Source organism: Alligator sinensis, unplaced genomic scaffold, assembly GCF_000455745.1.
Source record: "Alligator sinensis unplaced genomic scaffold, ASM45574v1 scaffold134_1, whole genome shotgun sequence".
Lineage (NCBI taxonomy): Eukaryota > Metazoa > Chordata > Crocodylia > Alligatoridae > Alligator > Alligator sinensis.
In genome coordinates, this window is record NW_005841920.1 from 757,062 (window position 1) to 784,144 (window position 27,083).

Sequence of the window (27,083 nt, forward strand, 5' to 3'; positions counted from 1 at the left end):
AATTTGACAATGGATATTTAGACTGCAAGTTGGAGGGTTTGGGTTTTTTTAAGCATCTGTCGGCACACCCCAGGGTCTCTTTAATTTAGTTAACTTGGGTAAAAATTGCAGCAAAGATGTGACAGTATGGGTTAGCTGCCGAAGTGTTTATTGTCCCCATTCAATTTGAACAGCCCACAGTGAAGCTTCCAGTACGTTTATTGCAGTTGTAACCTAGCTAGGTTAGAGATCTGGGTGATCCTACGCATCCTGTAGTCACGTATTTGATTGCAGTACAGACGTAATTAAGTAATGAAACGCCACAGGCACGAAAAGGCAGATGTGACAATAGCAGACCTATTTTGGGAAAAGAATCTTTCAGGAAGCTAAGTTCTACAAATGTTGACTAATAAAACTGTTTTAAGCAGCCTTGTCTAATGTGCATATAAGAATAAATAGGGTTTTGAGATAATTACATGTTTAAGTATTAAATTCTGATGACTTTGTGTTATATTTAAGCTGTTAGGGTATATGTGTGTAATTTAACATGTTGCATATATCAAACATATCAGGAGATCTCTATTTTCTGAATGTTGTATTTAAATAAAGATTTAATATACTTAGTGTTTAAACCTCTGGGATACCTCTTGGGTATCTTATAAACATAAGATATAGCAGACAAAGACGTGAACAGGCAATACTAAGAGAGTAGATACTGCATTTTCAGCAAAGGCTGAAAGTTACCTGCTTTGAGCAGGGGACTGGACTAGATCTCCTGAGCTCCCTTCCAGCCCTAATTTTGTATGTTTTCTATGATTCTGTACCCTAGAAGTCCAGTGCAGATACCCAAATTGTGAACACCAACAAAAGTAGAAATGGATTAATCTGTTACCTACATTCTGCTTGTGGGTTTTTTGGGAGGGGGGTTGTACCAAGGGAAGACTGTCTTTGCATGAACACTGGCTTTTTGTTTTACTTTTTGGGCTAACTTTTTCAATAAAATATTTCAAAATGGAAGTTGTAAATAATGTTAGTTATTTTCTTTCAAAACAGTACTTTAGGTATTACTGACACCCAATCTTGCAGTTTTTAGCTTTGTTTGTTGTGAAGGGGAGCATGTAGGCTTTTTCCTCTATCATGGTGCACAGTGTAGTAGTACACAGCATTAAATTGTTTAGCTTGTACTTTTTTTCTTCATTTTCTAACAGGTCATTTTAAAAGTTCAGCAGATAGAAATCCTCCACTAAGCCCACAGTCCTCTATAGACAGTGAATTAAGTGCTTCGGAAATGGATGAAGACTCAATTGGATCTAATTACAAGCTAAATGATGTTACAGATGTGCAAATTCTAGCTCGGATGCAGGAAGAAAGTAAGTATTTTGCATACAGGACTTTTCCTTTAATTTGCAGTTGTGGAGACTGACCAACCCTTCAAGGGTTGATGGGCTTAGTTTAGTGATATTCAACCTCCAGTCTGCAGGCTGGATATGGCCTTTGAAGTTATGGCATCTGACCTGTAGAGCTCCCCAGGGTCCAGAAATTTGGCAGCTGGGGAAGTTGTAGCAGCGTTAATTGCTGCCAGAACTGCAGCAGTTAATGTTACCACCACTCTCCTGCCACCAAACTGTGTAGTCACTCCATGGCTGGATCCAGCATGCAAGTTTGGGCCATGAGTAGATCTGGTGTTCAGGGTAGCGCTGCAGGAGGAATCTGGTTTGTGGGGCTGCACACGTGGACCAACCCCATGTGTGGGATCCAGTCCATGGAACAGACCTGTTCCTCTCATCTAGCCCACAAGGCCAGAGAGGCTGAACACCACTGGTTTAGTCCCACATGTGCCCACTCAGATTGTCTCCCCTGGTAGAGATGATAAGCAAAGCCATATGATGGGCAGGTCATGTGACCAAATCAAGCCTTCTGGGGTAGAGACAAAATAAGCTTGTACAGAGCCAAGAAGGAAGGTTCTGTGGAATAGGACTGAAACCCCTGCGTATTTGTCAGCTGGGGAAGCTTGCGTGATTCAGTGCATGGCTTTATGCAAGAGGACTGTGGAATCCCTTAATCAAGAGATGTGCTTCTGCTGAGTTCCTAGGCGGCAGCGTGGGAAAGAATGGCACAAGAATAGGAGTTGCCACAGTCAATCAAGGAGATTGCCCTAATAATTTAGGGCCATTAACTGCTACATGAGGAATCCAAGGCTTCATATGATTCGTTTTGCATTTTGGGAGAAAATTTCTTAAAAGGGTGCGTGTAATATTGCACCTATGTTCTTGAAGGGATTGTGGAGGGAGCAGAGGAGAGGTTTGTATTGCGGTTGCAGAAACATAGGTCTTTCCTGCTAAATGACTAGCTGATCCTCTCCTTCCAGATTAGAGGCAAAGGAAGCTGTAGGATTTCTTATTTTTGGGGATAAAAGGAAAAAGAAATGTTCCAGTACTGGCTAAGGTATAGTTTCTCTAGGCAATGATCAGAAGACCTAGTATCATCTTGGACCATTTTTGACTTCCCTGTCAAAATGGCAAGTTATCCATTTATGGATGAATTAACTTAAGGATACTTTTGGCACAAGTTGAGAGTGAGACTTGGGAGTCAAGTCTGTCAATCTGTAATAAAAACGCATTGCCAACCTGTCCTTCAGTAGTGGAAGAAAGGAGAGGTATACTGATAGTTTACAGTGGAATAGCACAGGTGCTCAGCCTGTGTCCCATGGAGTCATGACAACCAGCCCACGGGGATCCCCACAGGTTGGTAAACTTGACAGTAGAGGAACGATGGTAGCTGTGTGTTATGGGGTCCGGTCTCACCTGGGCCATTACCCATGCAGTGGGATCAGGACCAGGTCCACACATCAAAATGTGACAATGCTCCGCCCCTTACCCCACCTCACCCATGCCCTCACGTCCAGTCCAAGATTGGGTTCCAGACTGGGTTGTTCTCTCCTCACCCTCCTTCCATGCACATCTTGATTAGGGCTTCATTGGCCCTGCCTCTGCCCCAGGTAAACAGATAAGGATCAGGGTGCTGATATCTTCCACCCACCCCCCACCCCCGGAGGCCCAGACCATCCTGCAGAGGCAGCTGACATCACTCATCAGGTCCACAAAGCAAAAATGTTGGGCACCACTGGAATAGTGTATTTAAAAAAAAAAAAAGGCTAGTTTGACTGGCTGGTATCCCTTAAAGATGCATGCATCTTGGGGGTATGCCTGTTTTGGCAGTGCTCAAAGGCTGGAGAGTAAAGTCCACAGAATGAGAACATGGGTGGAGGGAATAGTAATGCAGGCATCCTCAACAAAAAAAGGTTGATTTTGATCAAAGTTTTGTACATTCATATTTTTGGCCTTCTCATGAAACCCTGAAAGGAGTTTATTATTTTGGTTACCCATCCAGTAGGGCAACAGTTCTCAAACTCTTGTTTGATAATCTGTATAGAACTGGCTGATCATATTGCTTTCCTTTTTTCTTTCTTTACAACTGCTAAATTATGTTAGTTTAGCAAGAGATTTTGCCATGTAATCACTGTAGTCATCACTGGGTGTAGTGGTGCTGATGGAAAAGAAGGTGATTCACAAAACAGTCTAAGATGCAGTCCGTGCTTGGGGGAGTGGGGCAGGAGTAAAACTTTGGGCTGGATGTCATGGCTCCACAGGCTAGATGAGTGGCACAGGTCTGTTCCGTGGGACCCTAGAAGTAGAAGGATAGAAAGTAAGTACTTAATTTCACATACATTATCAACTGTTGGATAATAACTTTATTGCTTCAAGTAAGGAGGAAATGGGGGTGCCAGAGGTGACAGCATGAATAGTTATACGCCGCGTCAAATTTAAACATAGGTAAGCACCATTCTTTCTGTTCACAGGTCTTCGACAAGAATATGCAGCTACTGCTTCTCGACGTAGTTCTGGTTCCTCTTGCAATTCTATGAGACGGGGTACATTTAGTGATCAGGAACTTGATGCACAAAGTTTAGAGGATGAAGAAGATGGTACACATCATACAGTACATCCTGCCGTAAATAGGTTTTCACCCTCACCGCGCACTTCTCCGTGGCCTTCACCGAAACAATCTCCAAGGAATTCCCCTCGTTCTCGATCACCTGCTCGAAGCATAGAATACAGTAGAGCGTCACCCCAGCCCATGATTAGCCGCTTGCAGCAACCTCGTCTTTCACTTCAAGGCCATCCTACAGATCTGCAGACTAGCAGTGTCAAAAGCGAAGGTAAAAAGCTCTTATGTCAAGTTAATTGGGTTTAGTACAAAAGTAGGGCATTAGTGCTGTAAATAAATCTTTCTCACTTTGCAATCTTTAAAATAAATGATATAGTGTGTTGTTACTGGTGAATCACTTAAGCATCTAGGGAGACAAAGCAGAGAAAGTTCCTCAATCAGTTTTGCTTTAGGCTTGCTTGTAGTCAGATGACTTAATCAAGTAATAAGTCTAAATTAGTTGCAATTAAACGCTAACTTGACTATGCTCAAACTGACTGAAAATGCAGCAAATGACTTATCCTCTATGGCACAGGGTTGTATTAAAATAGAGCCATCTTGGTGCATAAGAGAAACCACAATATTTAATGACTAGTGTAATGCTGTGCACACAGACTACATTTTTGGCCCTCTGAAAACACTGAATGTAATGTAAAATCCAAAGAAAGACTTGTGAATTGCTGGATGAAACATAGTGATACTAGCAGACTAATTATTTCCTTTTCTGTTAATTTAGAGGCATAGTACGTTTGCCACTATACAACAAACTTGCTAAGTATTTGATGAGCAAGAGAATGCATGTTCAGGATGTTTAGTATTTGATAAACAGGAAAGTAATCTATAGGACAGTAACACTAGGGAGCTGTCTAAACATAGCCTTGCAAGCTTGACCACTTAAATTACGGTGCAGCCAACATCAATTTTCACGTGAGTAGTACTTTAAGTCAGCTAAGGTTATGTTAAATATATTCAATCCCCTGCATCAAATTGTTTGTTGTGGTGTCGTCTTTTTTTTTTTTTAATTCTTTGATACAGAAAAACTAAGACGTAGTCTTCCAAACCTGTCCAGGACATCTAACATCCAAGCTGAGTCTGTGAAAAACAGCAGAAGTGACTCAAGCTTTCAAGTGCCAAATGGAGGAATACCTCGCATTCAACCTCAAGCCTCAGCCAGTAAGTATCTTTACAGTGATATTGTAAATGCACATTATGGAATCAGCTGGAGAGAGATGATTTGTTTACCATTTCATGGTAAAATAAATCACTTCATGGAGAGCTTTATAGATACTAACCTTGATTTCTAAGCAAATCTGACATCAGATTGAATACTAACATGACATTTAGCAGAAAACAGATTGTTTCAACATTTAGCACTTAAGTTAAAATGATTATATATGTGCATAAATTTGCCACCTTTTCCATAATTTTATTTTCTTCCTCCTCTAAAACCTTTATAGAAACTTGAAATGAAAGTTTCTTCACATTTTTCCTAATCATTCATCAAATTACTTGTGATAGCTTGGATTGCTGATATTTTCCTCTCCAAAAAATAAAATCGACATTATTGAAGAATTGCATGGAATACTGTTTATATATAAAAATCATGCAATCTGCCTTTAAAAAAGGAATATAGGCAGTCCTCAGACTTACGACACAATTGGTTCCTGAAAAATGTGTCTTAAGTCAGAGCGTTGCAACTCGGAACCAATTTTCTCAGAAAAAATAATGTTATAAATGGGGGATTGGTTCCTGAACCAAGGCCCAGTACCCTATTTTCACCAAAAATACCCCAGAATTTTGTACTCGATCAATTTATAGATGAGTAATATAGCTACATTAATATATTTATATTGTAAATAGCAATCATATTGATTTGGAAGGACTTCTTTGAGGTGACTTTTCTGGACTTTTTGAAGGGCTCTTGGTTGGACTTTTTGAAGGGCTCTTGGTTGGACTTTTTGAAGGGCTCTTGGCTGGAGTCTTCTCAGGAGTTTTGGCTGCAGGTTTTTCTGGAGTCTTGTCTGCTTTCTTAAAGAAAGTGTCCAAGGAAGTTTGGACAGATGTTCTCCAGGGAGATGAGCGACACAGCGAACTTGTTCGCTGGCATGGCATTGCATCGGATCAAGCGTTGTAAGTTGAAACTGGCGCTGTAAAGTTGAAACAGGGTGTCAGTTTATAAACGTTGTAAGTGTGAAACGTTGCAACTCAAAACGGTGTAAGTTGAGAACTGTCTGTAGCTAATATCTCAATAAAAGGGCATGTACCAGAATGTTATCCCTGCACTCCAGACTGTGTAGTACTGCAGAAATCTTTTTTAGTTGCAAATAACTAGAGAAGCTGTTCAGTATTTTGTACTGTTGCATTTTCTTGTCAGAGGATTTATGAAAACTGTCTTGGTTTCTTTGCTGTCATTATATTGTAGCTCACCCAACTGAGGAAACTTAACGCTTTGATTTTTTTTTTAAAAGATGCTGAAAACTGAACTGTTATAACCTGTTAATCTTATTTAAAATAGTCTTGTTTTCACATACAATCATATTTCTCTCTCCCTTTGCCATGTCACTTATGAGCAAAAAAAGTGGAGGGGAGGATGAATTGTGCAGATTCAGGATTTAGAAATGTCATTACCTCTCCAGTGAAGGATCCAAGTTACTTTTTCTGTGCACAAGCATTTCTGTGGCAAAAATCAGCCAGTACTATGTCAGTTGCTTATGGGGACATCCAGCAAGGAACTGTAAAATGAAAGTTGTATTTTGCATTGCAGTCCTCTCCTTTTAAAGGATCAACCACTCAGGAAGAACTCAGATGTAACTTTAATATTAGACAGTGTGTAGTTCTGCACCTGCAACAACAACACTACTTTAATTTTCAAATGTTCATGCATGATGTGGTGGTCCAGAATAACTCATCTAGTCTGTAGGTTTTAATGTTTGAAAGTTTCAGAGAAGGAAAATGCAATTAAATGCATAGAAAGAACATAAATTGCAAATGTTGATAAAAGCAGTAAAATCTCATTTATGTTTGGTTCATCAAAATAAAAAAAATGCTCTTCAAACTTATGGGTGATACAAATTGGTTGAATTGTAAATAAGCAAAAACTATCACAGCACAATAACTGAGATGGTTGGCTTAACTGATCCTATTCAAATGAAGTGATGCCATATACCAGTTGTGCATCTAGCAACAAGGAATATAGGACATAGTTACACAGTGGAAGTCTGTACTCTGAAAAGTAGTGATTCCAACTTATTTTGCCAGGTACAGTTCACTTAAGCAATAGTAACATTTTCACAACCTAAATTCTGCTGTTTGGTTTTTCTGTAAAGCCGTAGTAATGTTTAGTCACAGTTGGGTTTCAACTTCACTCCAGAATCCAAAGTAGATGGAAGCCTTTGTTGAAACAGTTTTGTTGATTAGTGACTAGTAAACATGAAAAATCATTAGGTTAATTTGCTTGTCTAATATGTGAGCCATTTCAAAGAGGCTCAGAAATTTCCCCTGGAATGAACGTCATATACTCACTCATAGGGTGGGTTTCTGTAATTAAATCCCAGACATCTAGCCTTTATAGGTTCCTTGCTCTTACCACTGAAAATACATTTTTAAAAGGTTTGTATACAAATATAGTATGTACTGTGATATTTATCTTGTATGGAGAAAATATATTTCCTTTTTTCCGTATTTACAGTCCTATATTTTATATAAAATTTCCTGGATTTGTTTTTGAATGCCTTTTCTTTGTTTGTTTGTTTCATTGGTTTTATACAGAATGTTTTCACTTGGGACAAACACCCTGCTAACTTTTAGAAGTTTCTCTCTGTTTCTTATGGCAGTGAATTCCTTGGTCTTGGGATCCAAAGCTTTTGTCTTTACCTGCTGATCTTGCATGAGTTTAACTTTGTGAGGTTGCTAAACTTCCACCTGAGGTCACTACCTTTTTCCTTGTCAATATCTGCTGTTCTTAAGCTAATTTATCTGCTTATCTGCTGTGGCTGCAATACTGAACATGCTTTCTAGATGCTGGCAATCAAAAATGATACGGAATAAAGTAAGACCTTTAAAGGTGGCAATTTCTCAAATATATTTAGTGTTGAATGGGCAGCTTTAGACATGTCTAATCCAAGAGTGGGTGGATGGAATGTCCTTCCAAACATGCTTGTAATCATTCTAGAGCTGTAGAAGGTGAAGGAGTTGGTATACTGGGCTAGGGGCAGACATTCAAAAAGCTGAAGCTTAAATTGATTCAATCTTAGCAGGTTAGTCTAATTTGCCTAGATTGAACCAATTTGCAAGTGAATAGACATTCAGGAAATGTAGGCACATGCCTGCAGTGGCTCAGGCCAGAAGCTGGGGGGGGGGCACCAGAGCAGCCTTCAGTTGCAAAGAAGCTGTGCGGGGGGCGGGGAGACATGGGCAGCCCCTGCAGTAGCTTCAAGTGAACTGCCCCTGTCCCACCAGCACGGACCTGGGCTGGGGTCCGCCTGGCACGACCACAGCCAGGATCTGCCAGCCCTGACCACCACCGCTGATCGTTCCTTGTGCAGGGCAGGGGGCAGATTAAGCTTCTTCCCTGCCTCCTTCATCAGATGCTGGAGGGAAATAACCCCCTTCTGTGCCCCCTTACTTAGATGGTCCCTGCCAGCCAGCCGGCCTTTGGTCACATCTTAAAAGCTGTTATATACTTCTAATTCTTGATAGAGTGCAGCTTCTACAGCTTAATCAGTTACCTTACTTCTGCTAAAATACCTCTGATTACAAATAGCCAAGATAAAGCTGTTTAGAGCACACAGAGTAAAAATTAAATTTTTTGCTGCGAGCAACGGGCTGGCTATATTACTGTAGATTTGGTTGATTTGATATATTGCTGAACCTAGAACCACTGCACATTTGCATTGCACTTTAAGAATGCATCATCTTAAATACTATTTGTTGCATTTTACATATCTTTAATTTCTCCTTCATGGAACTAATATTGATAGAAATAGATAACACCCAATATAAATGCATTTAGTACAAATAGCTGAAGAAATTTTGTCATTGTACTCTGTGTAGTCACTTACATGAAACTGTTTCCTCAGCACTTACTCCTGCTGTAGGATCTGAAATTTATTTTCAGCAATGCTTTAGCAGGAAAAAAATGTGGTTAAATAATATTCATGTAACAAATATTGACCGAGATGATAAATCAGAATGGCTAAATTTACTAGATCAAGATAATGGATGGCTTCCTTCTACCCAACTAGGTATACTGGCTAAATAGTATACAGTGAAACAAAAATTGGAAAATTAGATTTCTTAGTCATGTTCAAAAATATTTTTTTTAGAATAAAAATACAAGAAAAGGCTCTTGACTGAGTGCTGTCTAACTGAACAAGGGACCAGGGAATATAACTGCACCTGTAAACAATCATAATATACTGAATATACTTATAAGCAGAGGCAATAAGTAAGGTGGAGTGAATTGCCCATTTGGTCTGTTACAGTATAATTCCTTATGTAAAGTAAAACATGACTGCGAACATTAAAAATTCTTGCTCGTTTCTACAGTTAGTCATGTGCCTTATCGTATGTTTTGCATTACTTTTTGTTAATGGAATAGGTGTCTATTGTACAACAGCTTTTTACCACCTAAAATAAGATTTTTTTTTTTAAAGCTAAGGACTCCTACAGTAAATTTGTATTGTGAAGTTGTGATAAAGCTAAGTATGTGTAGTCCCACATATCACTGCAGAGTGCAGTTTAGATCCCAGCTGGTACAAAGAAGGCGAGTTTACTGTACAGTTGACCAATTAACTGACCAGTAAATGTCTTGGCATCTAAATGTGTGCCCCTATAAGGGCGCACACAGCTAAAACTCCACAGCAGGGTATTCTTGTAAAATACAGGTACTGCTCTGCTGCAGAGCCTTGTTGAGTGCATCAGTATACAGTACAGTCACATCATACGCGCATTTAACTTGCGCGAATTCAACTATACGCGGGGTGGGAGGGGCAGCGGGGCTTGAGGTGGTGGCAGCGGGAGGTTTTGGCAGCGTGGTGGTGGCCGTGCGGCATGCAGCCATCCCCACCACCACCCGGCGCTGTGCCGCTGCCGCCAGCCGCACAGCTCTAAGCACGGCTCCGCGGCAGCGGCAGGAGGTTTTGGAGGCAGAGGCAGTCACCGCTAGTCAAATCGCTGGCAGGTAATTTGCGATTTGACTATACGCAATTTTCGCCTTGCACGCTGAGTTCAGAATCTAACCCCTGCGTAAGATGCGACATACGTGTAGATGCTGCCCAGCCAGCCGCTCTGCTGGCTGCTCCCCCATCTCTAGGGCTGCGGAGCCCCTGTAGACCAGGGCTGGCTTCTCCATCTCCATATGCTGTGGACCCCCACACTGGGGCGCTATGTGCCTCAGCACAGGGGCTCCACAGCATGCAAGAGATGGGGAGCAGCCCTGGGATGGCAGGTTGACCCCCTGGGTCCCCTGCCATCCTGGACTGCTCTAACCAGGCTTCATGTGGTGTGTACGAATAAACTCCAGAGCAGTTTGCTCCAGAGTTTATTGGTCTGCATTAATTGCATGTGTAGACTTGCCCAGAATGACTGTTCTTACTGCATATAGCTATAAGTACCTTGTACTATATTTCTGACTACTCTTTCTTTTATCTTTCATGGGGGAAAAACAGCAGTTCTTAATAAACTTATGTTTATGACTAAAAAAAGTATGAGACTCGTTCTGTGTTCCCCCTGACTTCCTAAATTGTTGTTAATTTTGAAGGGAAGAAAGCTTGTTGGCAGTCACTGCATTTTATACCATTTTATGTATTTCTTTTTAAACTGGGGAAAGTAAGAATTTTGAAAACGTACAATTTCTGCACTGTTAATTGAGTAGAGAATTTTTAAACCAAGCTACTTAGTAGCAAGTAATACAGTTCCCCTAGCCCTGCCCCCACAGGTTTACCAGAATACAGCAACTTTAGATCAGAAGACCATGTTCCCTTTCCTGTATGAGAACAGTCTTTACTAGTAAAAGCATTTTTGCACTGGTCTCCGGGCCACAATGAGGGAGGTTCTGATTTCTGTACGAAGACGAGGCCTTAGTTCCGCTAGAGGCTTCCCTGACTAGTGAAGGTAGCAGTGGAAATGTACTGAATTCAGGAATCCCTGCTGTCCCTGTGCAGTTTCTTGTTTGCCACCTGCTGCTCTTAGAGGTTTGGTTGGTAGCAAGGCCATATTAAGACGCTCACAACTTTGGATTTGATATTTCTATTTGATTCAAAACTTGAGTTCTTTAAATGAATTTGTGGGAATTCAATTCTGTCTGTATTTTAAGTTTGTTAGAATTGAAAATAGTATGCTTTCAAAATGTAGCAGTCTTACAGGACAAATTTTAGGCGTCTGTCTTGAAAGCGTTAGGGCAAACTATTCATTTTGATGCAAACTTACCGATAGGGTAAATCAGACAGCCAGTCTTAGTTTTCATCTTTATACCTGATCTTGCCCTGAAGTTGCTGTAGCATGTTTACTGGTGACTTGTTCTCTTTCTGGTGTTTTGATTATTTTTCCTTTCTGGGTTTTTTGCCCTGCAAGAAGCTTCTTTGGCAGTAAAGAATTTGCACCTTTTGCACTGCAAGGTTTCTGACACCCTCCCTGTGCACACCTTTAATGCACAAAGCATCACTCTAAAACAAGCTCCTTCACTTCTGGAGTCATAACAGCTTTGAAAACTGTTATGCGTTTTACTAGCTCACTCTTTTTCCTGATGCTTCACTAGCAGATGTAGCCCTAAAATCCCAAGTGAATTGAGTTTTCTTGTCTTCCTAGACACATATAACACTTCTTATCTTTCAACAGCTCTGCAAAGGCAGAAAATTATGCCTCGTGCTGCCTTCAAAACCAAACAGTTCCTTCAAACTCCATCTACAAAAGGAGGTAATTAAACTTCCAGCCTCTTATCAAGTTCCAACAGAACTCATAAAATTGTTCACCTCTTTTAAATCTTCTTTCTGCCTTACAAATTAACAGATCCAAACAACGTTACATGTAGAAACTAACTAAAAGCAGAAGTGGCTGTATCAACATAGCGTAATGTTGTCATGTTTTAAGTGCTTAAAAGAGGAAAAATCCACCCATTCCACTATGAGCAGAAAGCATTTTTTTTCAAATGTAGATCCTGATACTAAATGGTACAACATCGTTTTTAGGAAAAAAGTCGCTTTTCTCCTTTACACTCACTCCTTACACTCCAGTATTATAAACAGAGGCTAAAAAGTTTGTTACTTTTGAACAATTGAAGCACAGAATGCTAGCAAAACTCCAGCATTCTCCTTAAGACATGCAGCAAAAAATTGCAAGCTGCATTTCTCAGAAATAATTTAGGGGGACAGAATTTCTGATTTTATGTACCTAATGGCTGATCTTCATTGTCTTAAGAGAAGAGAATCATGCAAGTGACTCAAGCACACCAGACTAATGCCTGTAAAGGTCTGGGGAATCTTATACAGGATGCTACTTCTTGTCACAACCCAAAGTTGTGGTTTTTTGTTTTTGTGTGCTTCGGCACCGCTAAATTATGTCCCCGCCAAATTGCAGCTCCTTTGCATGGTAGAGTTTTCTGCTGCAATAGGAGAACCCGCGTGCAGAACAGTATTTCCCTCCAGTTTGTAGCCTTCTTTGCATGGTGCATTTCTTTTGCATCATAGTGATGCACGGTGCAAACGAGTTCCCGCCGTTTGTATTTAGATTCGCGCCACATTATTGGCCGATCCTAAATTATGCACACGTGGCGGCTAGCGATTGGCTTGCTAGCCGTATAAAGAGCTTGGGAGGTTTCCACCCAAGTTGGAGAGAGAGAGAGAGAGAGCAATTGGAGTTTGGGAGAAAGAGCGTGAAGATTTCTAAGCGCTGCTAATCCCTTCAAACCCAGCTGCTTATTCTTCTCCTTAAGAGGGCAATAGAGGGCTGACTTACCGAACCCACGGAGTCTTAACAGCTCCGGGGGACCTATTTACCGAACCCACGGAGCATCAACCACTCCGGGGGCCAAACGGCCTCTAGCCTCTCCCTGTCACCGAGCGCGATCTTAGACGTATCCCTTTCCTTTGAAACTACCGAACCCTCGGAGCTTCAACCACTCCGGGGCCAATTACCGAGCCGAACCCGCGGAGCTTCAACAACTCCGGGGTCAATTGTCGGAGTCCTCTAGCGAGGACTTAAGCAGAGCTGAGCATGGGAAACTGTCCAGCCTATACCACGACCATCGTTGGTGTAAGTAAACAATCTTTTAATCAACCATTACGCGTCTGTAACTAATTCTAGCTCGCCACCGGTTTTCTTCGACCCCGCGTGCCTGGGCTGCTGGCCACAGCCCGCGTGCGCAGAAACGGGTTCGCATACCACTCCTAGCCCACACATGGCTGCATGGACGGGATCGGGAGGCGGCCCGCACACTTCTATTCCACTATGAAGGTAAAACCAAGGAGCTGTGTACACATTTAAAATATAGTGAATTCTCTTGTCTCTATCAAGATCCAGGAGATCCTACTACAAGACCATACTTCACCTTTAGACTAATCCTTTTAAGCTATATGCACATTAAAGAAGCTGCTTTGCTGAAAGTTACTTATTTATATCAATGACAAGATTTTTTTTATAGATATATTCAACACTGAATCCTAAAACATGGCAATTAATACACATAAACTGCTGATAGCTGTTACTTGTTGCGCTGTTCAGAAAGTTTTAATGACCTTGGTCTTCCCTTTTAATAGCAGTTTCATCAGCAGACTACAGTAAAGTTTGAGCCAGATTCTTCTGGTTAATCACCAGTGTCTATAACTGACATTTCAGATCATGTAGCAGCAGTATTAGGCATTTTTCTTATCTAGTCAGTCACCTGTTTTTTGGGATAAGACTGGCATCTGCTCCAGGACAGCTGTTTTCAGTTCAGTCTTTCTGGCTGGCCACTTCTCTCATTCAAATGTTTGGAAGCTTTTTCTTGAGATATCTGGACAGAATGATTCTAGAGTTGTTAAAACCTTTACAGGAGTATAATAGCCTATTGGTTTGGATCAAATTGGTCTCTTTTCCTAATTAAACTTGCAAATAAAAGTATTAAGCTGAGTTGTCATGTTCTCTGTTACAGTTTTGACCTCTCTGCATAATGCTGCTATCTTCAGTTATTGAGACTATAGAATTCAGAGTGCTGGTTTTAGAGCTACTTAGGCAGTTATAATTTTATACTCTGTACCATGTAAATGAATATTTTTGTTTGATATTTACAAGTGAATTTACTTTTTTTCCTTAAAGAATCATTATTCAGTAACAGAATTTTGTCCTACTAGCCTTTTCTATTTGTTTTTGCCTGTACTTCAAACATCTCACTCACAAGGATAAAGTCTTTCTGTAAACATTCACTGATTATGTAGTTTTCCAAGTGCTGATGAAGCACTGCTTTAACATCTTTCATAGAAAGATTTCCATATAACAAAGGATAAGATCATGCCCTGTGAAGTATGCCTAGTAACAGTTGTATAAATTCCATTTCAGTTTGACTGATTTGTTCAAAGAGCATTTGGCAAGTCGGTGGCAGTTAAGTGACAGTGCCCAGCTTTCTACTTGTTCCTTTTCTGACCATTTGACCACGCTCCGTTCTTTCAGACTGACCTCTCTCTTCTGCTAGAATGCTGATGCAACCTTTTTTTACCCCTAGATTTAGTGTTTGGGAGAGTATATTGTGCTCAGTGTAGTTAATCTGACTTCAGCATGTGTTCCAGGTCGTTTTAGCCTTACAGTAACTCAGAGCTTAGGTGTTACCTTTTGTCTTACCTTCCCTACTGTTTTAGTGTGACAAAAACCCTGCAGCCATGCGTCCAGGCCTTTTGTCCCACTAAAAAAAAAAATCTGCTCTCTCCCTGAAATGGTGGATCCACAACAAAGAAGAGTTGCTAATTACAACAGCAATTTTTGACTCATGAGAAGGTTTTCTGCAACAAACTTGACACCTGGACAGGAATTCCTGTCCCCCAGTATCCCACAGTCCTCCAGTGAGTGGCTGGCTCCCTATTAGCCCATGCACCAATGAGCTGCCATGGTACTTCCCCCTGCCTGGTCCCATTGATCAGCTAGTTGATGGCACCAGACAGGCTGACTCTGTCCAAGACCTTGGGCCTGCTGCTTGCCTGGTCCTACCTGTCTGGTAAAACTGGGAAGCAGGGGACAGAGGAAGCCAAGAAGCAACTGCCTGTTGCTCCTTGGATAGAGAAAGGGCCCTTGTGGCAACTTTGGGTATGGACAGGTGTTCAATTTCAGGGCTGCAAATTTCTGGGACTTTTTCAGTGCTGGAAAATATGGGGGCGGGGATTAAAGGCATTCCAGCAAGCTCTCCAGCTAGGAATAGGTAGGAACTGCTCCTTTGCTCCTCCTTCCCACGCTACAGATGGGCAAACCAGCTGTGCCTGCAGGGGCCATGGCAGTGGAAGAGCTGAAGAGCAGCTGTTCCCAGAGTTCCATGGAGCAGCAGGTAGCTCCAGTTGCTGGCCCTGACCTGCAGGGACCAGAGTCGCTCTCCTTACCCTTGCTACTCCCAGGCATTCCCAACACCGCTTGAACAGTCCTGGGGTGTCCCAGTGGTGCCTCAAAGGGCAACAGTGTGCAGATCTCTGGACTCTTGGATCGAGGTCTTAGTCCTATCCTTTCTTTGTAGCCAGAGGTCTAACTTCATGGGTTGTTTCTTTTTTGTGGGTTTTTAATTTAAAAGAAAGAAACTGAATTACTTGTTAATAGAACTACCAAACACTGTCTTCCTCATTTGTTTAATTTGACTGCTTGGGTAAAAGGCCAAATCAAAATTAGTGATATAAAATTACATTTTTAATGTATACCACCCAAACAGTGCATGGCCCATCATTCTGTGCTAAAAAAAGAGCCTCATTCAGCCTATGGCTTATTCCTTATGCTTCTGTCTTCAGGGAGTGCTGCTTATAGGTAAGTAGTCTTTCTGTTCTGAAAATGGCAGGTTTAATTGTATTAAACACTCCAAGAGGATTCTCCAAGCAAACCACTTCTGCTACATTGAACAGAATTATTAGGTGATCTGCCAGTAATGTCATCATGCTGTTTGTAGCTCAAAGCTTATGAGAGTGAATTGTTTATTAAGCCAAGTGTCTTGGTAAAAATGAAAGCAGTGGTTAGAAATAGTCTGTTGTGTGGTACTGTGGTGACTTGAGCATTTTATAAATTCATGGCTCAGACTGGAAGTCTGTTCATAAAATACCACAGTGTTGAAGACCATGTATTTGAGGAATGGAAGGACATTTATTTTATTGGCTAAATATCTTTTAGTAGAACCTCATTCATCAAAAATGTACTTTTTCAAATTCCGTTTTTTCGCCGTTTTTCTTCCTGTTATGTCTCTAGAAGCACACATACTGGACACCCCAAATTGGCCAAAACTATAAAGCTAGTTGACACAGGGCAAGTGGAGACAGTATTATAATAGCCACGGCTCCAGCAGCTGCCACAAGTAATGTTGCCTCCACTTGCCATGCTGCTAGGTTTCCAGACCTGTGGGGACTCCAGTGAGCTGGATGACACAGTTCTGTGGGCCAGATCCAGCTCACAGGGTGTATTGCGGTTCCAGCTGCATCCCTGACTTAGAGCACTGTCCTCTTTCAGTGACACCCCCTCCACCTACCTGTCAGTTATCTCAACACATGGCTTCATTCTCTATTCCATCCTGCTACTTATCCAGTGATTAATATCTTAAAATGATCCAGAAAGCCCTTACCCACTCCACCTCCAAAACTTCCCGTTCCTATCCTTTCCCTAGTCATCCATTTTCAGTTTTGTTTTTGCCAAATTTTCTTTAAATTGTAAATTCTATGGACTATACATGGACTTCCTTGAGAGATGCTGTGCAAATGCAATGAGACCCAACTCTGATTGTAGTCTGTAGCAGCCATGAACAAAAACTTAGTAAAGTAATTTACTTGATGGAGGAAATACCAGCCAGATTTGTGTATTGAATGCTAATTAGCTCATGACATTTCCTGAGTGTGATGGTCTATAATGTTTCTGTTTCTACTCTATTTAATTCTCTCTTGAAAGGTGATAATCCACTAGCCTGTAAAAATGTTTTCTATCTAAATATCAAGAAATAATTTAGTCAAATTTTGTTTACAGTATGAACTCGTAATATATTATGGAATCATATATAACATGGATCTAGATGTGTTCAGTACTAATGGATTTTAACACCTCATGGAGCACATATTAAGATGTCCCTTTGGCATATTGACACCAATGCCAAAAGGCTCACTTGCATTTCTTAATGACATTGATAATTTAGTCAGTAACTCTTTCTCTTCAACAGATGACAACTTATAGCTAATGGTCTAAAGTGTCAACAGCACTCATAATGCATAAATTCCCACCCCCATTAAGTAACTGCCATTACAATAGCACTGTTGGGGGAGAATATACAGATGTCATTAAAAAAATTAAGTTAATAGTATAAATTAAACAATTCTGTGTATAAACTTAGAATAGCTGCTTGAACTACAGTACAGCCAAGGCATTAAAATATGGCATGTCTACATGAAAGGGAAGAGCAAATTGGCTTTCCTGGGCATGCCAGCTTACCCAAGTGAGGCTGAATTAATTACTTTGTGGGAAGAAGGCAGTAGTTGTCTGGTTTGGTTTCTTTTTACTTGATAGCTAAATGGCTTAGTAATTTAGGTACCAAGCAATAGCTTAAATGGCTCTTGGACCCTTGTTCCATACCCCCTTAACTAATAGTCCTTATGTTTTTAGTAACTCAGACAGTAACACAGTCAAATTATTACTCTGGCCCTTAGTCTAATGCACTGAGTTAAGACAAAAGAAGGACAAGAGTAATCTTAAAACCTTCAGCTTGCTGTGAATATAATCCATTTTAGTTTGACTTTTTGTAACAGTCACGATCCAGCTATAGAAATAAAGAATGTGTAATTAACCTTATTCATTAGTACAGCAAAGCCTCTCTTCAAAACTTCCTAGTTTGTTTGTTTGTCTTTTAAAAAAACAAACCAGGTCATTTAGAAGTGCAGCACTTCTATTCAAATGTATCTGCAGCTATTTTGATAGATTATGTACATTTGCTATTGACAAATGCTTCTAGTTCTTATCTCTCTTGACTAGATCAATCTTGTAAAACTAAAACAGTCCTAATATCCCCCAAACATTTTGGCCTTTGTCATGAAAAGAGGGTTCTTGCTCCTAAGTCTAAAAAATTAATTGCTTGTCCTGGGTGCATTGAAGATCTTGTATGTGAACAATTTCCAAAACTCTACAGCAGTAACTTGACATTAGCAGGTCATCTGACTTCTGTTTCTCCTTGCTGTTTTAGCAGCCATGTTCCATTACATGTATCACATTGTAGTTTCCTTTTCTGTGTGAAAACCTATATTCTCAGTTTTTAAATGGCCCCCTGTACCTTTTAACTGGATTTGTTGTTTGTTTGTTTTGGGTTGGTTTTTTTTCCTGTGAAAATGATTATTTTGTACTTTTATTTTTCCAGTACCTTCTCCAAGTAAATTCCGCTCCCCTGCAGCTCCATCGCCTCTGGCTCTCCGGCAGCCAGTGAAAGCATTTAGTAACCATGGACATGGTTCTGCTGCTGCTCCAGAAGCTGTGCAGCTGATACAAAGCAGTTCCTCGCCGGGACCTCTTGCAGCTCAGAATCCAGGCTCTCCAGTCCCTGCCAGCAGTGTTAATAGTACTACTCTAACTAGACCAGCAGGGGCAACAGGGATGCGGAGTGGCTTACCCAGACCCAGTGCCCCTTCTGCTGGGGGCATACCAGTGCCTCGCAGCAAACTTGCACAGCCTGTTCGCAGGTGAGTACAATGGAGCATTTTTATTTAAAGTTCTGTATTCAGAAGCTAACGCTTAACTCCTATAGATGACACGGGCCAATGGTATTAAACTGCTTGGTGTGTGTTCTCCTGTTGTTACAGTTTATATTCCCACCTTCCTTGACCAAAAAAAAGCCTGGATCAGAAGTAAAGCTGACAGCATGTTGGACCTTAGCAAAGGAGGTTGTTGCTGAAAATTAATATTGTTAGTACAGGACTAACTACACTTCTGCACGTTTAAAAGGGAGCATTCATTTTCACAGCCAGCTAGCTACCTATTAAAGGTACCATATTAGACAGTTACTTAAGAAGCAACACTAACAAATTGAGACAAATACCAATGAAATTTTCAAGTGTGGAAGGTAAATCTTTTGATGTATGCTACCAAACAACAACAACAACACTTACCTGCTGAAAGGTTCAAGCAGATAAAACAATGTTAAGATGTCCACAGTAATGTTCAGAGTAGTTCAGCCTAGATATAATGGTTGTTTTTATTCTGGTATGTATGATGTCTGTAGGATTCAATCCCATTCTTAGCTGAGTGTTTTAACTGAAAACAGTATTTTAGAGATTAGCTGTCAATTCAAATGTTTATCAGCTGATGAAGGGCACAGACCCATATTCCAGGCCTTTAAAAGAAAATAGGAAAGCTGTTTTCCCGAAGGAGGGTGAAGGGAGGGGAGAATTCAGTTCAGCACCTGAACAAAATAGAAAACTTTCAATTCAAACATGATGTTTAACACTAACATGCTTAAAGAGCTGGAGATGTACTGGCATGATAGGTAGGAAAATAGAAATCTCCAAAAACAAGCATCTAAAACAGATTCTGGGTGTCGCATGGGAAGAATAGACCACCAACAAGGAGATGCAAAAAATTACTAATCAAGTGCTCATCTCTGCTTCAGCTCAGTATCAATAGAAAATGCTGGTTCTCTGTGAGACCTGCAGTTTTATGCCAAGATATTCGCATATGAAGCTGCAGAATGAAAACCAGCTGGTATGTGGAAAGGAGAGACCCAGCCCCCCCCCCCCCCCTCCTTCTCCCCGCCCCCTCGAAGAACCTTAGGTAGAACTTTTTGCAGGGAGGGCAGAGCAGTTGACCTCAGTGTGATACAGCAGTAAATGTATCACGGAATGAAAGAGCCTAGTTTTTGTCCTGTGCATCCTTGTTAGTACAAGAAGGATGAAGCAATGAATGCCATAATTTGTGCAGTGTTTGAATTGCATTTGTCCTCATTTTTTAAAAACAAGGCTTAGTAATGTTAGTCTTTCTTGTGGTACACTTAACACTAGTGAAAATATCTTCCCTACTTATCAGTCTCTGTCAGTTTGATCTCACTCTTCAGTAGAGTGCCTGCCTCCATTAAACTCAAATGGCTATCATAGCTAAGCTTAATTATAAAATTACTTCAGTGTTGAAGAAGTGCTGCTTATCTTACAGGTGAGTTCCCACTTCCATAAAGTGCAGTAATAAGTTTGTGAGTCATTATATAGATGGCCAAGTTTAACACTTAGAAACATAAAATTGTCATTATAGAAACCCTTGAATGTTGCACTCCAGTAGAAGAGTCCTGCAGAGATGCTCCTGGAGTGAAATGATTAAAGCATAAGTTTTAGTGATTACAGAAATTCCATTCTCCAGTGCCAAGTCTGATAACTGAGGCTCAGGAAAGCTGAGTACAAGCCAAACTAAAATAAATCTCATTTTATTTTAGATCATTGCCGGCTCCCAAAACCTATGGCAACGTGAAAGATGAGAGTTGGAAAGAAGGCTGCTACTGAACTGCAAAGCTTAAAAATGCAAAGTTCCAGTGCTTAATGGATACTACTTCACCAGGCTAAAAAACAGCTTGATATGCAGACTGTTCAGACATGACATTCGGGATTTGTAAAATCCCAGACCTCTCTGTCTTTTAATTAGCACAAATTGGCAGAGATTATAAAGCAGCACTTTAATGACATTTAACATCAGATATTTGATGATCATACAATCACTTTTACGTGAAATCGTTATTAGTTCTGGGGTTTTTTCTTGCTTGCTTAAAAGGTATCAATTTGAGCATTTATGACAATGGCCAATGTCTGGGCAAAAACCTAACTAATGCCAAAGAAATGCCCATCTTGAAAAACAGCAAGGAAAACAGCAAACTCAAACTGTCCAAAACTTCATTTTCAGTCAGATTTTTAATTCAGCAGAATGATTCATTGGTGAATATGTACTATTGAAACATTAACATGTTAATCAGAGCTAACATTCTGATTGCAATTAGCTACAGTCGTAGTTAAACACTGCTTTAAACAATTGCAGGAGATTCTGGTCAGGAAAGTGGTACATATCCTTCAGAAAGCAGTTCACTGGAGACAGTAAATCGTAGTCACGGCATTTTTTTATCATTAAAGGTTTGAATGTAGCAGACATACAGAAACTCGGATGGTATAGGCAGCATCCTTTTATGTTTGACGTATCAGTTTTATGTACTCTGATGTTTTGATTGCCAAAAGGGCTTAGTATCAGTTGTACAATCTTTCTAAACCTTATAGTTCCTGGCTCAGGAAGGATGGCCTTTGCTATTGCAGCCACATTTTTAACACACGGCTCATTATTTGAGAGAACTTTTTATAGCAGGTTTCCTTAAAAGGAAAGCAAGCAGTACTATCCATTTGTTATAATATCACACCGCATTGCTTATAGCCTGGAACGCAACTTTACGTGCTAATAGCAGGAAACACAACTATGCACTTGTAACATACAAATTCTAAGGTAATGAGTTGTACTGTTGATGCCAAATGATATTCATTTAGGTAATGTTTCACCGTATGAGGGAGTTTTTGGTATCCTATTTTTTTACTTTCATCCATTTCTTAAATTGGTTTATTTTAAATTGTAAATATTTTTGCAGAGGATATTGCCCATGTTAGTATGTTAAATATGTACTTTGCCTTACATATCTGTATCTTGCATTCATGGTAACAGTATGAAACCTGCTACATATGTTTACAAGTTATTAAATCCCTCTAGTGGCTCTTGGACTTTTACCTGTCAACATTTATATTAAACCTACTTTTGTTGGCCATCAGGCCAGCACTCAACAAATTAATCTGTTACAACAGCATCCAAACAACTATTTTCTATTTTCAAAATTTGTCATGTAAAGATTGAAAATGTAATTGAGTGGGGTCAGTTCAACAGGAAGCATTTTGTATTTGTGTGTGGAACCTTTTGAGGCCAAGATTTTTGTATGCATAGTTTACAGCAATGGCAAACTACACACTGAAGCAACATGAAGGTACCCAGTGTGCAGTGACTGAAGAATACTACATTTTTGTTGGATTCGATGGTAGGTAGCCCTTAGCCCCTTTAACAATTCACAGTGCCACCCTTGATGCATGTTGACTCCCACCACAAAGAGGATAATTTATCCTGAAGTTCTGGAGCAATCTGGAATTTCAGGCAAGTGTTAACATATATTACTGGATGAAAAGCCATGCAACACTACTTGAGTTGGAAAAAGCCAAACAGAATTCGGTTCCACCTGCAGGCAGATCTTATACCAGTAATTAAATGACTTAATACCTTATGAGGCTAAGAGCCATTGTCTTTAGTGTGATTAATCTTTGAAGTCAGGGCATCAAATATATTGTAATTTAAATAGGAAAACTGCAGCAGGGGTTATTATTAGATCAGTACATACCAGTAATCTAGCCTTTGGGCCATTTACTGACACACAAAATGTTTTTCAGCTAGTGGGTATTTCATGTAACTGCTAGGCGGACTAGAGGACTGGGTCAAAACTCCACCCTCGCTGACGAAGCCAAACTTCATTTAAAATGCTGCAGTCTTCAGTAACGCCTAAAAGGAATTTCAATTGGTGATCTTTATTATGAAAATCAAATTGATATTTTTAGTTTTGAAAATCAGAACATTTTACATGAAGATATTCAGGTTTAATTTTTTTAACAAGGCTCCATCAAAGTATTGTGTACATTATTTATTTTTTAAATTTCAGCAAATAACTCCACAACTTAAATATGTTGAACTTAAGTTCTGTAAGCCTCATTTTACCCGCTGTTCTTGTCCCACAGAAATATAGTTAACAATTTCCTGAAAAAAGAAACTGTGTTTACTAGGAAGCCTTTGTGCATTACCGGTTATCAATATCAGGAAATCTTGAGGCTCTGTGTTTAGAGATTTTGCAGATGTGTGGAAATATGGATTTGATAAACTAGTGCCTATGATTTACTTAACTTATGTTTGATATAGTAGTAAGGGTTTTATGAATGTGGATTAATTTTTGTGCCAACAGCTCGGACTTGTCGTATGTATGTAGCAGAAAGACTTATTCTGCTTCCAAAGTTATTTAATTTTTCTGTGTTTGAATGTTTTTGTAAGTGTTAAAAGTGTAAAAAGAAAAATATAAATATTCTTACCACAGATATTTCCTGGCTGGATTACTTATTCCGTAACATCTACTTGAAAAGTCTCTTACTCCTTATAAAATGATATGAAGTTGCCCAGTCTTAGAAATCGGTTTTAAAAACCAGGGAGTGTTTAATTTTTTTCTCTGAAAATTACCTTTCTATTTCAGTGGCTGAATAACCAGCTGTACCCAGTTACTGGTTCTTATAATTAGTCTACTGAGAGGTCTGAGTAGTTCTGCATTTGGTCCTGTTCCTTTCTTGTGGTTTTAGTATATAGATGGAGATTAACCTTCTGCTGATTGTGAAAGTTTCTTTTACATTTCTGTCTTCGCATTGTCTTTTCAAATCGCATGAACTTAAATTCTGGTATTTACCTGAGTCTGTCCTTCTGTATGTGCAAGTCTCATCAATGCACAACCTGCTCTTCCTTTTCACTGTTGAATTTATGCTTTGTTAGCAGTTTCAGAGAGCTGAATGAAATATATGTATTCATTCTAAAACTTGCTTGTAGGATTCAAGACCCTTTTTAAATTCAGGTAGTTCATTCTATATCCATGTCCCATTTCTTGGAACAATGCAACAGAAGCATTTCATTTTATGTTTTTTTTGTTGTTTTTTTTTAATTCAGTAAAATCCAATCAAACTATCATTTTACCCTGGTTAGCTTTAACTGTTAAATAAAGCCTGGGAAATCTCTTGCTTTCCAAACTGCCTAAGATATGTTTACCTATGATCTTCAAAACTACAAGTTGGGACAGAAATGCACTTGTACCTATTGCAAAAGTGCCTAGGTTAGGTAATCAGTTCTCAAGGGAAACAGATATTGGATACCTCCTATTTGTGTTGCAGGGTTGCAACATCAGTCAGTGTATGTATATTATATGCCTGGCTTTTCTCTTCAACTAGGGGTTTATCTATGGGGTGAGAACTCTTATTGGGAGGTGTAGAAATATAGTTGCTAGTGGAAGGAAATGAGTGAATTATTTACTGCTCCCTTGTATATTCTAAACTTTGCCTGTGGGTTTACATTCACTATCATGCCTGTTCTTGCTGCTGCTTATTTATAGCCAAAATCTATTCCCGTGAGGTATAGAATGTTTAACTGTTGGTGGGGCAAGGATTTCTTAGGGTGATATCTTTCATTGGACGAGCTGCTTAGTTGAGGTCTTAACTCCCAGCTATCTTGTTGGTCCAATAAAATATACCACCCTAAGAAATCCTTGCCTCTTGCTTAATACCAGACTCATGGTGACATCACTCTAGCACTATTATGACTATCAGAACTGATGCTTCTGAGCATGCTTCCACTTCAAATTAGAAGGTAAAGAATTTTCAGCTGCTCTTAGCAAGAGTGTTTGTTAGCAAGGCTCCTGACCAGCACTGACATCTCCTGGAAGTCTGCCAGCAGTCATCTTCAGTGTACTTCTGCTTTGTCTAGGTGGAATAATTTTGCATTAAAATTTTATTTTATGTCATTCACCCCTTTGACCTAACTGACTTTAGTTTTATTTCCTTGTGTATTTTACCACTTTCCATTCATCATACAGCATCTACTTTCCAGAGAAAGAGATGAAGTATGGAGAAGATTAAACAGAGCTAAAGAGAAGCAGAAGAAGAAATAATGGAAAAGAGCTACTTGGCATTTTCATGTTCTAAATACAAGTCAAACTAAACTGGAAGGATTAATTTTAAGTGTTGCTTTTGAAGCTGTGACTAAATTATTAGGAGTTGGCTAAAGTTTTATAAGCAAGTGCTTTTCTCCTTGATTTAAATACTTTGTGAAAATAAACTACCACTATGCCCAGTGCTATAACTTAGATTTTTTTTCTCTGCTGCCTTCTATCCTTCCTCATACTTTATGCTCAAAGAAGAAACTCCTATTTGGTACTTACTTCATTTAATAAGACTTTTATAAGTAGAGTTTTGGGCCAGCTCAAGAACTTAACTGGTCTATTAGACACACGGGTAGTTCGAGACTTGGAACCCACAAAGTTTCTTTATTAAAGACAAATTTTCAAACCTGCCCCTTTCTTTGGTGATTTGCATCCTTCATATTATTATTTAAATTCTGGTTTTCATAGCTGGGTATTATTTGGGTATTTTAAAATCCTTCACACTATGAACAGAACATACCTAGGGCAGTGTTGCATAATCATGCGCATATTAAACTATCACATGAAACAGCAGACTGGAAAAACTGCCTCCCACTAGGCAAAAGAAAGAAGCCATTCAAGAGTTTAGCTTGATTCAAAAACACCCAGAACCTATTTCACACTCTGTGCAGCTATTCCTGTGAGCAAGCATGAAATTAAAGCTTGAATAGCAATATCCAACTCATCGTCATTTCTGAAATGCTCTGAATTACACCAGAGATTCTCAGTAAGTGTGTCATGGCACCCTGGGGTGCTGTGAGATCCTATGAAGGGTTCTGTGGGGTGCTATGAAACACTAGCACCGTTAGGTTTGCCAATACCTACCCATGATGAACAAGATAGACCTGGTGGTTTCAAATACCTTCAAATATATATATATTTCAACTATATTCAGGAATCTAGCGTGGGGGTTTTCTGAGTTCCTTACAATAGAATTGCTCTTTTTTCTATAGTCAAGAAGCAAGTGAAAGCTAAGAGTTGGCATTTTCCAAGGTGTGCCTGAAGTCTAAAAAGGTTGAGAACTACCAAATTATATAGTGTACTACTCCCAGAAACGAAGACCTAAAGACCCCAATCCCTTCTCTGGTGCCTGTTTTCCTGACAGTGTCCCATGAATGAGTTTGCCTCTACCAAACTTGTTTTGCCAAACCGCCCGTCTATGTTTCCTTCAAGCCCTTCCTCAAAATTCTGATTGGCTGCATTGGCCACAGCAGGTGAGACTGAAAAACCATCGGTGGAATCTGTGACCTGTCTATGACTTACTGCATGCAAGCGTGGTGTTTGTCTCCGTCTTCACTTTTTAATTGTCCTGGGCTGTTCCAGACCCTTACTACTTGAGGTCAGCTAGTTTGTAAACTTAGTCTCCGATGCTGCCACGCATTTCAGTATATCAATACTTCTTGTTAGGCAGACTGCACTTTTCTAGGTGTTTTGAAAATAACTGAAGTCTGCAATCACTAAAATTAAATTCAGTCTTTTGTATAGTGGGAGGGCAGGAAGTCTTGCCACTGGAAACTACTTGTACCATTCATCCTGTGAAGAGAGGGAAGTTTTGTAAACTTTAATTAGATTCCATTATGGGTAGAAACGGACTAATGAATTGTATGGTGTGACTACAGCTTGCATAACTTGCTGCCATCCCCAGTCTTACAAGATATGTGTTTGAATAGGGAAACAAAGAAACTACAGAGCAGATTAAAAAATAACCCTGTTGAGAAAGATGCGTTATAGATGATGAGAGACTGAAGTGTGTCAGCTGATTGAGTTAGAAAACTAGGAAAATTAAGACTATAAACAAGTGTGGGAGAAATGCCTTTAACTTTTATGTCACTGTTACATGCGTGTGCACATTTGCATGAAAAAAAGGTACAAATGCATGAAACAGCAGAAAAAAAATGGAATGAAAGACAGTAGAGCTGTGTGAAGCTTCAGATGCTGATTCAATTTGGAGGAGATTTGACCCAATTCAGTGGCCAAATCTCCAAATCCAAATCGAATCGGGGAAACAATAAAAAGGTCTGAATTGATTTGGAAAAGATTCAGAGAGCTTTGATGATTTGGGCATTCCCCAGTGGCTGCAGCAGGGAGCTGGAGTCGGACTCAGAGCTGGTAAGTAGGGGGCAGGGGAGGGAGGCTGAAGGAGGAGGGGGGACGGGACCATGGGGGA

The 27,083-nt window shown here is 39.9% G+C and overlaps 1 protein-coding gene across 3 annotated transcripts in view; it reads left to right on the forward strand.

The window, feature by feature from the left end:
* Nucleotides 1-23,281, forward strand: part of SLAIN2 (SLAIN motif family member 2) — a 38,024-nt gene extending 14,743 nt beyond the window's left edge. For 2 of the 3 annotated variants that reach the window (XM_006019006.2, XM_006019005.3), the window contains 6 exons: nucleotides 1,188-1,349; nucleotides 3,839-4,198; nucleotides 5,002-5,139; nucleotides 11,803-11,880; nucleotides 18,506-18,824; nucleotides 20,561-23,281. In XM_006019006.2, the coding sequence (XP_006019068.1) occupies nucleotides 1,188-1,349; nucleotides 3,839-4,198; nucleotides 5,002-5,139; nucleotides 11,803-11,880; nucleotides 18,506-18,824; nucleotides 20,561-20,627 (1,124 nt within the window). In that variant the 3' untranslated portion in view covers nucleotides 20,628-23,281. The remainder of the gene's footprint in view (nucleotides 1-1,187; nucleotides 1,350-3,838; nucleotides 4,199-5,001; nucleotides 5,140-11,802; nucleotides 11,881-18,505; nucleotides 18,825-20,560) is intronic. The other variant, XM_006019004.2, reaches the window with a different exon arrangement.
* Nucleotides 23,282-27,083: the final 3,802 nt, after the last annotated feature.